Raw genomic sequence first — 16,463 nt, forward strand, 5'->3', positions numbered from 1 at the left:
GCTGGTGTCAACGAAACTTTCTAATTGTGAGCACTATATTACTTACGAACAAAAAGTCGAACCGAATGCACTGATTTTAATTTAATTCGATCATCACATTAATATTCAGACACCTAGTGTTATGATAAACATTAATTTACTATCGTTCAAAAGTTACTCTTTACGAGTTTTACAAACGCAAGGGGCAAATCACTCTAAACTCTAGACAATCTCATACTAATAAACTCACACAGATAAAAATATTTTGTGAATTTACATTTATTTTCATGCACATATTTGGAGCAGGTAATTGAATGGAAAGTTACATTACAAAACTAAGCGATTTGTAAATATACAGCCTTGTTCAAAGAAAAAGTAAATGCATTTCAATGTAATTTTACATCAATCATGGTTTTAAATCAGATTTTCGTTACAACTGATGTTTGTTTAATAGTGCTATTGATTTACATGTCGTGTAAGTTTCATCTTTTCTTTCTGTGCATGTCATTCCAAAATAATCTTCTCTAATCTCATTTAATCCCATTTAATTAACTAGTCTAGATAAGTTTGGGTAATTTAAAACTAATCCAACCTAGTTTTGCCTTATCTTGTTTGAAGTGTATCTGTCATTCGAGCTCCCACGTAGAGATGCCATTTATACAGATTTATCTGTATTATACAGATTTTTACATGCGCATACAGATTTAATACAGAGTGCAGATTTTATATAGATTTCTCAAATTAAATACAGATTTATACAGATACCACAAAAAGTAAGAAAGAAATAATGAAACTATTCCTTCTGAGCGTGTTTGATTGCCCATATTAAAATGAAATTTCTTTTGTGCAGTTGTTTAATGATGAACGCTGAAATACATTTATATCATAATTTGAAACCAATTTGAACTGATATTCAAGGAAGTCATGGCGTCATGAAATTTTATTGTCAGACTGAAAAGTTGTATGACCTGACTTGACGTTGCGTGTTGTCTGTTTGAATTCCATGTTTGAATTCCAAGTCATCATTTTCAAACGAAAAAAGTATATGGATTTACAATTCAATTGTGGTTGATAACAAAAACAATTAAATTTCGTCGTTGAATGTTCTTGTCAGTGCGGCAAAGACTTACGATATAAAGGAATGCTTCTTGCATCTGCCATTCTATAACAATAATCTAATGGAATAACATCTTTAAACATCATTCCTTTCATTAGTGAATACAGATAAATACAGATTTTTTAGACAAAGCAATACAGATTTTCTATGAAAATATCTGGCATCTCTGCTACCACGTTTACAGCTTCTTATGTCAAAATAATGCTTTTCCAGATCTCGGCTAAACTTCTCTAATCCCATTCTAATCCAGCGAGATCCCTGCTAAACTTTTTTACTCCCGGTAAAACTTGTTTGAGTTCAGACAAAGTTTAGAGTGATTTGCCCCTTGTACAAACGTATAATAAGCGAATTTCGTTTGCATGAAAATGTTAAAGAAACGCGTTTGAATTTCAACTAAAGTAATGGTTGATTTTCCATTGCTTTGTGCTGTTTTTGACAATAGACAGCGTTAAAAACAACGTATTTTTTAACTACTTCAATATGTGCAAATCAAATGGCAAATTGGTTAAACCAACTAATTATTAGTTAAAACAACAACTGCAAACATAAAAAATTGCGAGATCGTAATTTTATAATTGGAGGGTTTTCCGTGTGGTGTTGTTTCTTTGAGTATTTTTTCTTGAATGTATTCCATATTATTCCAAGGTAGCTCAAATAGTACAGAGCATTTTAACAGAAGTAAAATTGTTGTTTATTGGAGTCCTATTTTCGGGAACTTTTCCATTAACCGTTTCAATTATCTTTTTAGAGCAAATTTACCAGATGTGCCAGTAAATAGTGCAGTATTAGTTCAACATATGTCACTGAAAACATTGATTTAATTCACCGTTGAAACTGTCATTGTTCAGTACCATCCCACAAACTATTTCTATTTTGTCAGTACAGAGAATTTATAATTTGTTATGATGAGAAAATGCTGTCAAATCCCATCGAACTCTTGTTGAAGGGAACATACAGCTTTTATAGAGGGAATTTCCCTGTAAAAGACAACGAACGCAGAAATCAACCCAAAATATTTGAAGATGCCGAATTGCATGGATTATCCAACGAAGACAATATCCCAACCCAAAAACAAATGGCAGAAAGGTTAAGTGTTGGTAGCTAAGCGGATTCTGCTCGTCTAATCATCATGGAAAATACAGAGAAGGTGGAAAAATGGGTTTCTCATGGGTTGCATGATAAATAACAGGAAAACGGTGAACGAAAACTCGTTTTCCCGCCCTGAAACAAAGGGACAATCGTCATGTGATATGAGGAATGGATTTATTCTGGGAGCTTCAATCACTGAAAAACATGGGTCGACCCTGGCCAACCTTTGGCATCAACTGCCAAACCTCATCTGTTAAAAAGTTTGACTGCACGTGTGTTCAATTGTTTTGACTTTTTACCCTTTAACTCCAGTACCAGAAGTCGAATCAGGATAATATTAAATATCTCCCTATAAAACCATAAGATCATTTTCTTTTAAGTTTGTGAAAATAGGTACAGCGGTCGCTAAAAAATAAAAAATACATTTTTTGCACTATTTACCGTGTTTTTCTAAGATCGATTCGACGTTATTCTAAATTCTACAAGCAAAGCAAAGCAAAGTCAAAGTCTTGGCATTACATTCCTTTTGTGGAATTTGGCCTTTCTGTTTCAACAGACTTCGCAGCCGATTCTTAGCGTACAGAATCATTGCATGGCTAGTACTATGGATCCTACTGACACTAATAATCCTTCCAGGTCGGGGCTCGAACATACGACAACTGGCTTGTAAGACCAGCGTCCTATGCATTGAACCGCCAACCCGGGGCAGTCTAAATTCTACAACATTCTGTATAAAACTCTACAACACGTTTGGTACTATGAAACCTTGTATTTGAATCTAAGCTTATGGAAAAACAATGGAGCAGTCTGAAAAATTTGAATGGGCTTTTGCGTATTTCACCTCGTTACTCCGGAACCGAAAGTCGCATCTATAGAAAATTCTTTTTAAATTCAAAAGCAGGCTATGGAGCTATAAGACCTTTCGTTTGAATCCGAGGCTATGAAAAGTGGGACAGCGGCCTCTGAGAATAATAGAATCGTGTGAAATGTTTTTGTAATTTGATCGCTAAATTTAATATAAGACTTTGAGACTACGGAGCATTCTATTTGAATCCAAATTTATGGAAGCAGTACCAAAGAAAATTTAGTGCGCTTATTTTCATTATTTTGCACATTTCACCAAGTTACTCCAGAGCCTAAAATCGGATCTGGATAAATTCCAAAGTTAACTATGGGACCTTGGAAATCGAGTGCACATTTGCATTATATACACACACGCGCATACTCATACAAACAGAACTATTTATTGATACCGATGGACTGAATCGAACAGTCGGCCTTCCATGTACAAGATTTCAAAGTCAGCGTTCACAGTGATTCCTTATCCAGTGTATATGAAATAGGTAAATAATGATGTGATTTTTCATTTTTAAACCTTGTTAAAATTTCGTTAGCTATATCAAAAAATGTTCATATATTGAATCGTTATAGTTAGATTTTCATATTTTAAAAATACATACACATATGGATTCGGGTTCGGCACATCGTCCGATTGATCTTCCCAAACTGGTGCCGGATCTCGGAAAGGTGGTTTTGGAACCGGAGCAGGTGTACTAGTGGGTGGCACTATTGGTCCTGTGTTTGTGTTCCAATACACTCGGATGGCATCTGTTCCAATTGTTGTGTAGGTTATCAGTCCAAAAAGACTCTGGAAAGTGGGAGTAAATGTTGCAAATTAGATTTGAATTGTTAGGTGGATATGGCAGTTCAATTTGAACTTCTTTAAGCACTGATGAGCCGAAGGTGGAACGCAAAGAAATCGAAACGAAAAATGTATATAAATATAGAAGTTCCAGAGATATTGCGATTCGTCAGGTTGCAATCGGTTATCAATTCAACCATGGTAACATTTTTGATTACAATATGGTTATCTGTCAAAGGTTTTATTTCGGAGTTGGTTGCTGATTCGACGAATGAACATTTCCCGGACAGTCCTCTCAGTATATTAGAGTAACAGTCATCTTTTGACACGTCTTGAACAGTTCAAAGTCAGTGAAAAATAATGATTGAGCAATGGCTATTCGTTTGTGTGTTTCAATACAATGTTTTTTTTTTTTTTTTTGTTTCAATTATAGAGGCTTTAACATCTTAGGTCATTCGCCTCTTCGGACCAGAAAATCTTTCTGACCCTATGTGCGGGGTTGGGAATCGAACCCAGACGGGCTGCGTGAAAGGCATCGACTATCCCATCACGCTATACCCGTTCCCACAATACAATGTAATAACGGCATTAAATTAAAACCGATGAAAAACATTTAAAAAAAAGAATATTCAGGACGGTGAACATTACAAATGTACACTGCTAATGATGGTTTTACTATGCGTTCCAACGTATTTTCAACTGCAACATTATAAGGTCAGATGAATAAAAATTTGTTTATTTCAAATTTAGGTTCTAATGACATTTTCATTTCATTGTGCTTCAGTTTCTTACCATTTTCATATACAGATTTAAAGGGAATTAAATTGTCCACAGCTTTTATGAATGAGTGCAATTTGACAGGGTTTCCGTCAAAAATAGGGAGATCCCTGATCGCTTGTGGTGTTTGAAGCGAACGAATAATGCGATCAGCTTCGTTCATGATCCGCTCGGTGGCAGCGGCTGCTGTTTCTTCCAAGTTTGGAATGGGATTCATAATAAATTTTATTAAGGTTTGTTAAACTAGTCACTTGGTTACTTGGTTATTTCCCCTTAAATATTTTAATTTACATTGTGAGGTAAATCTACATATGAAGGTATTTAATGCTTAACTTTCAAACCAAAGATGGCTTTTTGGTCAATTGGTTTCTCGTGAAATGAAGGTTATACCTTCATCTTCAGGGTAAAACTACTACAAATATTTTTCGTCCAGTATGGCGTAACATCAACTTTCAAATCAGTCTAAGCTTGCTGGAATCGTTTCAGCTATCTCCTAGAAAGTTGAGCGGTGAAAAAATTCGTAGAAAGGTGCACACACACATACACACAGGTATTTTCAAATTATTTTTTTGAATCATGTGTTAAATGAACTGTAAAAGTATACATTTTAGATATTTTGGTCTCTTAAGACGTAAATTTCAACGAGTTTTTCCAAGTGTGTATACAGTTGAGTAATGTGAGTAAATTTTTATATTTTCTAAATAATCTAAAACAAAGAAATGTGAAAATTGAGAAAATATTTAGATGAAGCAGAAATTATTAAACAAGTCAGAATTTCAAATGAAATCCATTGTCCATTACCAAAAATAATTTGGAACATTATCAATTCGTAGATTTTTTAAATTTATAATTAACGCAAATGTACATATGACACAATTTGAAGGAACGTAATTTGTCATATGACTGAATTTTGCAAGAAAACATACCGTAGGCGCGTAGAAATACAAGTTTCAGCATTTAAAAGGGCATCAGAATGCATGAAATCTATTCATGACTTTTTTCGGCTTTATCAAATTAACTAGAAATTGTAACATTGGAAAGAATATGAAAATTATACCATAATATTCCAGGAAGAGCAAAGACGTGATGATCCTAGCTCTTCCTTGAGTACTATGGATCTATAATTATCATATTGTTTCTACTTTCACAATCTCTAGTTAGTTTGATATCGTTGAGAAACCGAAAAAATAAAAATGTATTTGCATGTAAGTTTTTCATCTAATAAAATAAAATTCAAAAATATGTTCATGATGAATCTTTTACATACAAAAAAGATTAGTCCGAACTGTTGATATTTGGCATTTCTATATGAACATGAACTTAGCGAGGCACATCTCGCCGATGATAACGCAAATAGGTGAATAATTTGTTGCTTATTTGTTGCTAATTAGTTACGATAATTTCGAATTTGGTGCTCTATTCAATTTTTTTTGAGTACTTCGCTAAGTTCATATGAAGTTAGCGATGGCCCCCTTTCAAATATGCTTCAAAACAGTTCGAAGCGCAGTGAATAATTTGTTGCTTATTAGTTACGATAATTCTGAATTTGTTGCTCAATTAAAAAAAACTAAAGTACTAAAAAAAACTAAGAAAATGATTGAGCAACAAATTCAATATTACTGTAACTAATTAGCAACAAATTATTCACTGGGCTTCGATCTGTTTTCAAGCATATTTGAAAGTGTGCCTTCGCTAACTTCATATGAACTTAGCGAAGTATTCAAAAAAATAAAAAAATAATTGAGCAACAAATTCAGAATTATCGAAACTAATTAACAACCAATTAGCAACAAATTATTCACTGCGCTTCGTTTGTTTTGAAGCATATTTGGAAGGGGGCTTCGCTAACTTCATATGAATTTAGCGAAGCACTCAAAAAAATAAAAAATAAATTGAGCAACAAATTGAAAATTATCGTAACAAATAAGTAACAAATTATGCACCTATTTGCGTTATCATCGGCGAGAGGTGCCTCGCTAACTTCATGCTCATCATTTCTATCGCTGCCTTATGTCGGTCTCAGAACACGTTAATTTACACGATTTTTTTCTAAGCATGTAAGTTATTATTTTGTTCAACATTTTAACAAAAAGATTGCATGGGATCTACTTCGAATGCAGTAGCTGTGTGTGCAGAAAATTAGAACACATTTTTAACATAGCAAGCTTTGATTTACCCGATCGGAGAGATACATTCGACCTAAGAATCACTTTTCCAAAGAGCGAGTATACACACTTAAGCCTTATTGCTGAATCTCGTCAAAAATACCAAGAATTGCGCAGCCGAGTTTTCGGTAATCGTCCCGGTAAAATGTATAATTACTGAATATCTTGTCAATCTTAATTCTGTTAATTAACTGTCAATTATTGCAGAACTTGTCAGTATAAATTTTGCTATCAGCTCGGCAAAAGTTATCAGGAATGAATGCCGGGTAATTGAGCGAAGAAAAGATTTTGTGTTATTATTATATAAAATAATTGTAACAGAGACATGGAAAAGCAAACTTCAAAAGAAAACATCACGGCCAGAAATATTTGTTTATAATGCTTCTCAACGTCTCTATCTGGAAACCAACCGCCCATTTCGAGAAAGCGATGCGATTTTACATCCTATAAGATGCACTTAAATGGAGCGTCGCAGTTTAACTAAATTTACTTGAAAAAACGTGCTCAATTCACCTAGCAGTGAGATGATACCTTTTTTTTATCAATCCGCATGTGTTTTTATTGCATGAATATTCTTCGGTGTTTTATTTCTCATGATATTATTTTAATGACTGTCATTATTTTAATGACGACATTAATGTGATGCCGGAACTGCAAATTGGATTGAATCTGAATCATTCCATGACATGTCGAAGTAAGTTCCACTTTAGAGTTTACGGTTATTTACGGTACTTTCAGAGCCGGCATTCAGAAACCAGCATAACCCAAAATGATTCGTATCCTATAATCCCATAAATTAATATGACGAATAAATTGCAATAGTTTTGAGTCCAACTTTGAAGTTTTTTAGGATTGTCCTCATCTATATCGGTTTGAATTTTAAAAACTCCTCACCCTGTAATTCCAAAATCGGAAGTCAGAATTGGATAAAATTCATTAATTTTGTATGGAACCATAAATCCTTTAATTTGAATTTTTGTTTTTGAAATTCGAGTTGGCCTTTTTTGAGAAAACGATTGAGCTTTGAGAAACGATTCGATACTGGAACCGGAATTTGAAAATCAGTGTAGACGAAGTCAGTTAAATTCATCTGATAAGATGTATAGTTTACATTTGATTCAAAATGTTTGAAAATCAGTGTAGACATCTTTGAGAAATCGTAGTGCGAATTAAATTTTTGGGTACCTTCCGAATCGGAAACTGAATACTGCAAAAACTGAAAAAGGTTTATTTGGTTATCGACTATCCAAATCTGCAAACCCGATAAACCTGACTAATTTATGTGAAATAGACATTTTTATGCTAATCACCCTGTATCCCCGAAACCGGAAGTTGGATCTGACTAAAAGGCAAGATGTTTTATAGGATCTCAAGACCTCTCATTTGAATCTTAGATGTTTCTTAGATTTCATTTGAATCTTAGATCGGTTCAGCCATCTATGAGAAAAATGAGTTACACTATTTTAATATCGTTTGACATATCATCCTGTAGCTCTGAAACCAGAAGTCGGATCCAAACGTGATTCAGGAACCTTATTTGGAAGCATACCACTTTCCATATGAATCTGAGTTTGTAGAAAACGGTTGAGTTATCCCCGAGAAAGTTGTGTAAAACTATTTGTGTCACACGCATTGGCTGATCTCGACGAACTGATTCAAATGGTATATGGGTGTTATGTTCATCCAGCATTTATTGTTGTAAGTAGTTTAAATATATATACACCCAAACCTCCGTTTACGTAAACTTTTTTCACGTTACCTCTTTTTGCGTAACTCTTTTTACGACAAAAATCCCTAATAACGTAATCTTTTTTTACGTTGAAAATTCCAAATAACGTAAACTTTTTTTTACGAACCTACTTCGTAAAAAGAGGTTTTTGCATACAATGAAAATCGTTTCCGGCTCATTTATATTCCATAGAAATTACTGTATGGGTATTTTTGGAACGGGTTTGATGAGCAGATGTCGGAAAACGATGTTTGAGGTGGTTCTGAATTCCAAGATGGCGACTTCCGGTTTATTGATATTCCTTGAAAACCTTGAAACCCTTATTTTCGGAACGGGTTTGATGAGTAGATGTCGGAAAACGATGCTTGAGGTGGTTCTAAATTCCAAGATGGCGACTTCCGGTTTATTGATATTCCTTGAAAACCCTTACAATATGGTTATTTTAGCTACGGGTTTGATGAGTAGATGTCGGAAAACGATGCTTGAGGTGGTTCTGAATTCCAAGATGGCGACTTCCGGTTTATTGATATTCCTTGAAAACCCTTACAATATGGGTATTTTCGGAGCTGGTTCAGTGCATATTGTGTAGAAAATAATGTTTGAATATTACTGGATTGCTGATCGTATCCTATATAGTATTAGTATTTTCGAAATGGGAAGAGTCGCTTACGACAAACTATGTTGTGCCTCTAAAAGTCACATGATATACTGTGAGTCCATATGTTCCACTCTGTACTCCTGCTTGTCAAAAGTGAGCCTGTGTGCACATTCATGCAACTTCATGAAAACTGAAGTGTCAATAGTAACTTGATGAATACAAAATTTTTTGTAATCCGTCCAATGTTTTATGTAATGTAAAATTATATTGGCTATATTTTGCAAATATTATTTTATTTGATCCTCAATTTATTGAGTAACTAAGGTTAAACCGGAAGTCGCCATCTTGGAATTCAGAATTACCTCAAGCATCATTTTCCGACATCTACTCATCAAACCCGTACCGAAAATACCCATAATGTAAGGGTTTTCAAGGAATATCAATGAATCGCAAGTCGCCATCTTGCAAATCGATGCTGCTTAGAACATCCTTTTCCTGTAAATACTCATAATATTCGTTCCATAACTATCCAATATATTATACATATCTAATAACACATATACATAAGGAAAACGTTTTTTACGTTGAAAATTCCAAATAACGTAAACTTTTTTTACGTCATAATTCGATTTACGTAGTCTCGATTATTACGTGAATACTAATGGAATTGCTAAACAAAGAAAATTTCTCATTGTTACATACGTCGTTTTGAACATTTTATACAGAACTAGTAATTGCTGCCATCTTTGCCATTACCTGGTAACAGTATGAAAAACGTGTTTCACGTTGCTTTGTCATACAGTGCTCAAAACTCCTACTGCTGGAATAGGGGGCAAAGTTGCTTACACAAATATATCGATATCTCCGTTAAAAATGGACGGATTTGAACAATCTATGCCTTGTTGGATGGCTATTACCGTGCGGAATCTAAGTCTAAAAACATATTTTGTTTACAAGATCAATTGCGACAGATATTGTCAAGAACTGAAAATTTTGACATAAAACTTCGTATAACTCGAAAAGTAGATATCGAGACGGGGAGTCCTTTCATTTGCGACTAGATTGATTAAAACCGGTCCTATCATCTCTGAGATCTCGAGATTGTTGACAACACACATACACACAGACACACACACATACAAACACACGGACATTTGCTCAGTTCGTCGAGCGGAATCGATTGGTATATGACACTCGGCCCTCTGAGCTTCAGAAAATTTTTCTAAAGTATGAGCGAATTATATACCTATTTTTCATATTTATGAATAGCGACCGGCGCGACTAGAACCGGGAATCATTGGATCACAAAGTACGACCGTTAATCGACTGAGCCACAGATGCACACATCTAGTAAAATTTAAAAAAAAGCGGGTGAGTAATGTCACAGACATAACTGGGGGACGTGAATACGAATAACGATGATAATCGTTCGTATTAGTTACTTTTACTGTTTCGTTTCCAGGATTGTAACGGTGCATTTTTACTACACAATAAAATAATGTGAGGCAAACGAGGAATGCAAAATGCAAAATTTGAAGTCGATTATTTCATTACGGATTTGCATATTTCAGTGGAAGGAACTGATATAATAATAATAACTATGTACATGCTGTACGGGATTCATTCCTAGCGTTCAGAAGGGCCAAATTGTGGAATTCTTTACGGTATTAAACACTTTTCGGAACATCTTTCTCGAACGCGAAGCAGTCAAATTCTGGCTTTATTCTCACTCGTTTAGGGCGAATTTCGCACAGCGATAAGTGCACAGAGTTTATCGAATTATTCTAGATTTGCACCAAATTGATGATTGTTATCTCTGATTTGCAAAGATGTTCCCCATCGTTGGCCACTTTTCGTTGTATTTTGCTTCAATGCAAACGACCAGCATCAGAATGATTCAATCGATCTTATTTGGAGAGAAACTGGCACTGTGAACGTCCCGCAATTGATTCAATACTGAACCGAATTTTTGATACTGGAACTGGAACTGAGATCTGGACCTGAACGACCGGAATGATGCACTTGCTTTACTTCCTGCTCAGTCAACTGTGCAGGCTAGAATGAACGAAATATATCAAATGTTAACCTTTCATACCTATCCAGGTACGAGGAGGGCATCATGAATTTTTACTTTTGATACTCGTTGATATCAAATATTTCAGACAACTTTTATTTTGAATTATTTGTGGTTATGTCCCTGCCCTTTTGCTCAGAGAGGGGAATGGGCGCGTTGTATCAATTTGGTCGTGATACAGTTCGATTGGGAGTCTAGGTTTACCTGATGCTCAATAGAGCCTGAGTTTATGGTAAACACAGACAATGAACAATCGAAGATAATAAAATGGAAACATGTACTAAAAGTTATAGCTAAACAATTAAAGGGAAAAAATATAATTTCGTAGTCCAATATCACTAAACGTTAGCTTCATGTTCACATTTTCTTATCCGTTGAACCATTCTGAGTGGCAAAACACATATAATTTAAATAAAGTCCACTAACCCTTGACATTTCCATTATATTTCATAACACATCAACGATTAGGAGAACAAACGGAATGAAACAGAAGCGCTTTAAAAACAAGTACACAGGAAAAAAGAGGAAAAACAGAATTATTCAGCACAACCAAAAACACTTTACTAACGGTATCTTAGGAATAGCAGAACCTAAACAGGAACGAAAAACATTTAAGGTATGGATTATAACCATCTATATGATGGGTTCAACAGAGCTGGTAAGTTATACCAAAATCACAAAAAAGGTAAAAACAACATAACTTATCCATCGTTACATATATATATATATATATATATATATATATATATATATATATATATATATATATATATATATATATATATATATATATATATATATATATATATATATATATATATATATATATATATATATATATGTGTATGTATGTATGTATATATGTATATATGGCTTCAGCGACAATGACTTGTTCCCTGGTGATTCCACTACGACCATTATTATTATTTAATGATTTATTTTTGACTTGTACTAATAGGAAACCATGTTAAAAATACATAAAAGGACAGTGACCGTACCCAGTAAGTATAATTACAATTAACATATTTGGTAAATATTTCAGCAACACACATATCCTAATTTACAAATGGGGAAAGGATCAATGCACAATTCCGGGCTAACGCCAGTGTTCAATTGGTCAACACAGACTAGTTCGTCAGTCGTGGAATTGATATTGTATATCCTGGATCCATAAATAGGCCCGGTTCAGAATTTGCGCTATTCAGCTGCCCTACCGGTAAACCCAGAAAAAAAAAAGAAATTATTTGTGGTTATGTCATACAACTGGAAATGTTATCTTAAATTAATGATCATATTGCCGATGGCATGTAGCAAAAATTATGTTGATATATTAGATACAACAAGAGATATTCACAATCAAAAACTTATCTCTCTCTCAAAGGGTAAATTTTTAAAAGGCACCTCATAGTAAAGTAAGTCATATTCACGACAAAAAATCAAACAGAAACGTTGGGGTCCAGAAAAAACATCTACTCTATTCATGCTGCTGTGATTTGTTGACTTCTGATTAGTTTGCGTTGAGATAAAGTAAACACCGCAGATCATGATTTTTAAGAAGCGTCCTCAGAAATACCTTTTCATCGACGTATTTCTCAATATTTTACCGCGAAAAAATCACAAAATGTTGTTCGGATGAAGCTTTGTATTATGAAAAACGAGTTTATTATGTTGAACGATAGTTCTAAAAAAATCGCAAAAAATGATGTTCAGCGTTCAGCTTAACTTGTTCAAATGATGTTTCGATTATTTTTACCTCTCATTAAATGGTAACAGAACTCATAAACATGAAATCAAGGGTCATTTTTCGATTTGTAGCTTGTGCTCATTCGATTAGTAATAAAGTTCAATAATTGATTGTAAGCAAAATGCTACACAAATTTGGAACAGTGCCCTAGCAAATCTGGCCGAAACTTACATGAGAATTGCATTTGCCCGAAACATTAATCAACAGTCGGTTGAATCATTCTGCTGCCAAACCCCCTGACAATGTATGCGAGTAACAGCAAAAACAAAACAATACTTAGCTATGTGTACCAACTTTTTCGACCCGGGGTTGACCAACATTCCTTGGCACCAGAAGCAGACATAAGCCCGGCTTCATGTTCAATTTTCACCGAAGGGCCGTGCCGGCCGTGCGAAAGAATTCGCAACCGACTACAGCAAATCATTCCATAACACTTATTGTTGCACGCATTGATCGTATGTGTTTTAATTATTATGCTCATTTTTCCAACTTCTAGCTATGCTCCTCACGGTGAATTGTGATGTAGTTATTTTCTTTCGGTGGGATTTTAGTTATGCTGTTGGAAGCCGGTATAAAACCTGGCTCTGATGCATTGTAACGGACTAGTTCGTGATTGTTTCGGTTGTGGTGCAGTTGGTGTTTGGGGTTATTCGAAATGCTTAGAGTGAGTGTTTTGCCCTTCGGGTTGCGTTATCGGCAGTAGAACGTTCTAAAAGTGAAAAATGCTTCTCCTTGTAGATTGTTCTGTTCGTGAGTGTGACGCTGCTGGTCGTCGTTTCGGCGCAGTTCTACGGCGGAGCGGAGTCCGGTGGATTCGGAGAGGGCGGTGGTTTCGGTGGCGGTGGCGGTGGCGGTGACGAGCACAAGGACTACTATGCCTATCCCAAGTACAAGTTTGAGTACGGAGTGAGTGATCACAAAACCGGTGATCACAAAAATCACTGGGAAATTCGCGACGGTGATGTCGTGAAGGGAGAGTACTCCCTGCATGAACCGGACGGTACGAAGCGTGTGGTCGAATACAAGGCCGATAAACACACCGGATTCGAAGCTCACGTGAAACGGATCGGACACGGACATCACCCGCAGCTGTACGGTGGTCATCAGGAGGAAGGCACCGGTGGCTACGGACTCGGTGAATCCTTCAGCTACAACAACCAGCAGCATCACCATCTGTGATTTTCAGCAGATAGTGATGGATGGTACAACTGGGAGCCATCTGGCACTGTTAAACTATCGGAGACTGAATACTAGGCGTCCGTGCTCTCCCGAAAATGGGGTGCGGCACTAGTGCATCTATCTACTTATAACTGTTCTAGTTTCTAATTACCCCCCACAAGCCCCCCTCAATAAATGTGATATGAAAAACCAAGTATGCTGTTTGGAATGACTTTTTAGTAAACGATCGAACAACAAGACACCTAACGTGCGACGAATCCATACCAAAACTTCTCAGATAAGTTTTAGTGCTTGTGAGGAAATATTAAGATTTGATTTATAACGGAATTACTCATTTTTTTAAAGCAGCCCGAGCGGTTCTGAATATTGTAATATTTTTTTTTTATTCAAAGTTATCTTCGTATTTACAGTGGTTGGATGTTTTCCTTGAGCTTTTCAATATACCAATGATTACTCTATTATTTTCATTTCTTATGAAATGAGTAATTTAATTAACAAGAATCAACAACACCCAGTAATTATAACGCCATACTAAACAATATCATTGCTATCAATTTTTGGAAGTTTCATTCAAAGTTTCATATTTCAAAGTGCTAACATGACTACAAAAGTACATTGTGTTTTAGTTTTACACTTAGGATGCACGGAAAAAATTTAGAATTTAAAAATAAATTGTTCACTTCAGTCAGGAATACGATCTAAAAACCTGACACTTTTTAAACCTGAGACATAATAAAGTTTCGCGTATCGTTACCTGGCGGGGGATAGAAGGGAGATTAGAATGGTGAAAGAAACGACTACATTAGTGTTTGTGAGTGGAATGAAATCACAAACGCGAGACTGAAATTTGAATCACACCGGCAGAGCACACACGGAACGACCGAAATTAGCTGTGCGCCTAATTCGTATTACTGTTTTTGAATTAGTTGATTTTAACAACAAAACTTCCAAAATAATTATAAAATTAGTTAAAATAGAGAATTTATTTTTCTGAAAAAAACTCTTATTTTTAGAGAATGTGTTTAGTTGGCGAATATCCTGGACACAAACCAGCAATATTTCAATCCAACACGAAATTCTCATTGACAACTAATTTTGTTATTAAAATCAGAAAATTTGTTTCTATTTATCTATCACCATCATTACTGAAGGACAGCACAAAGAAATCAAAAATGAAATGGGTTTTATTAACAAGTTTACTAGCCAAAAGTTCATGAGAAATGTAAAAGCAAAACAATCCAATAAAAAGCGAAAAAGGACAGTCTTGATGAAACTGCTTGCAAATTATTTAGATGGTTTTCGCATTTGTTACGATATATCCATATATAAAATTCTAAACTGATTAGTAAAAATGACGTAGACTCTTAGTGCAAAGTGTATTTTATTCAGAATTTGTGCTTATTTGAAGCGGTTGTGGGTAATAATGTTTTTACGCAGAAAAGTGAAATGAGTTTCGAATGTTGCACTCTAATTGTGTATGTCAAATGATGTTTTTTGTATCTTCCAACCTTCCGGGCTACGCCGTCTGGTGTACTACTTGTATTCGGTTTTTGGTTTCCGAGAGCTCAAAGTTATCAGTGAGAGAGTCGATTTCGCGAAGTCTAATGAAAAAAGCAGCGATTTATACCTACCAATAAATTTTTTTCGGTAGTATTGTGCCACCTAGTGGCTAGTAGTCATTACGGTGTTAACATTTTCTCGGTGACAGAGCGTCATATAGCTGCAAATTGCAGAAGCGTTGGTTGAAAACAACGGTTTATTTCTCTAATTCAACTAAAAAGTTATTTGAATTGAAATGAAGTGTGCCTTAGCTAACAAATTACAGCACGTTTAATTGGTGAATTCAACTAAAAAACCAGCCATTTTAACAAATATTTTATTATTAATAAGGGAATTAGAATTAAAAAATATAAATTGACAAAAGTAAGATTTTTTTAGTTGTCTCAAAAAATAACTAACTAAAATCAGAAAACCAACTAATTTTTTCGCCAAAATGCTGATTTCGGTCTTTCCGTGCAGTCGGAACATGTGCGGAGTTCGTACAATTTGGTTGTCTTTCAAGTTGTGTTTCACAGTGTAAAGAGTAGTTCAATTGACAGAACACTTTTTCTGGATTAGAGAAGGTTGCAAGTTCGAGTCTAGTGTCTGGTTGAATTTTAAAAAATCCCAATTATTCCTTTTTGCCTTTCTCATATAGAAAGGTTATGCAATCACTGCGAAAACCGACTTTTGAACCGAGGCCCGGAGGGCCGAGTGTCATATACCATTCGACTCAGTTCGTCGAGATCACAAAATGTCTGTGTGTGTATGTATTTATGTGTGTGTGTGACAAATAATGTAACTCAATTTTCTCAGAGATGACTGAACCGA

General features: G+C 35.0%; 2 protein-coding genes across 5 annotated transcripts in view; one reads left to right on the forward strand and one right to left on the reverse strand.

Moving 5' to 3' along the window:
- The window catches only part of LOC131434598 (uncharacterized), a 128,218-nt gene that overhangs the window by 36,735 nt on the left and 75,020 nt on the right, over positions 1-16,463 (reverse strand). For all 4 annotated transcript variants that reach the window (XM_058601462.1, XM_058601463.1, XM_058601460.1 and 1 more), the window contains one exon: positions 3,646-3,833. In XM_058601462.1, coding sequence (XP_058457445.1) covers positions 3,646-3,833 — 188 coding nt within the window. The remainder of the gene's footprint in view (positions 1-3,645; positions 3,834-16,463) is intronic.
- On the forward strand, positions 13,399-14,253 carry LOC131434599 (adult-specific cuticular protein ACP-20-like). Its single transcript, XM_058601465.1, has 2 exons — positions 13,399-13,578; positions 13,653-14,253. The coding sequence occupies exons 1-2, from the start codon at positions 13,570-13,572 to the stop codon at positions 14,091-14,093; spliced, it is 450 nt and encodes a 149-aa protein (XP_058457448.1). The 5' UTR covers positions 13,399-13,569; the 3' UTR covers positions 14,094-14,253.

This window comes from Malaya genurostris, chromosome 3, assembly GCF_030247185.1.
Source record: "Malaya genurostris strain Urasoe2022 chromosome 3, Malgen_1.1, whole genome shotgun sequence".
Taxonomy (NCBI): Eukaryota; Metazoa; Arthropoda; class Insecta; order Diptera; family Culicidae; genus Malaya; species Malaya genurostris.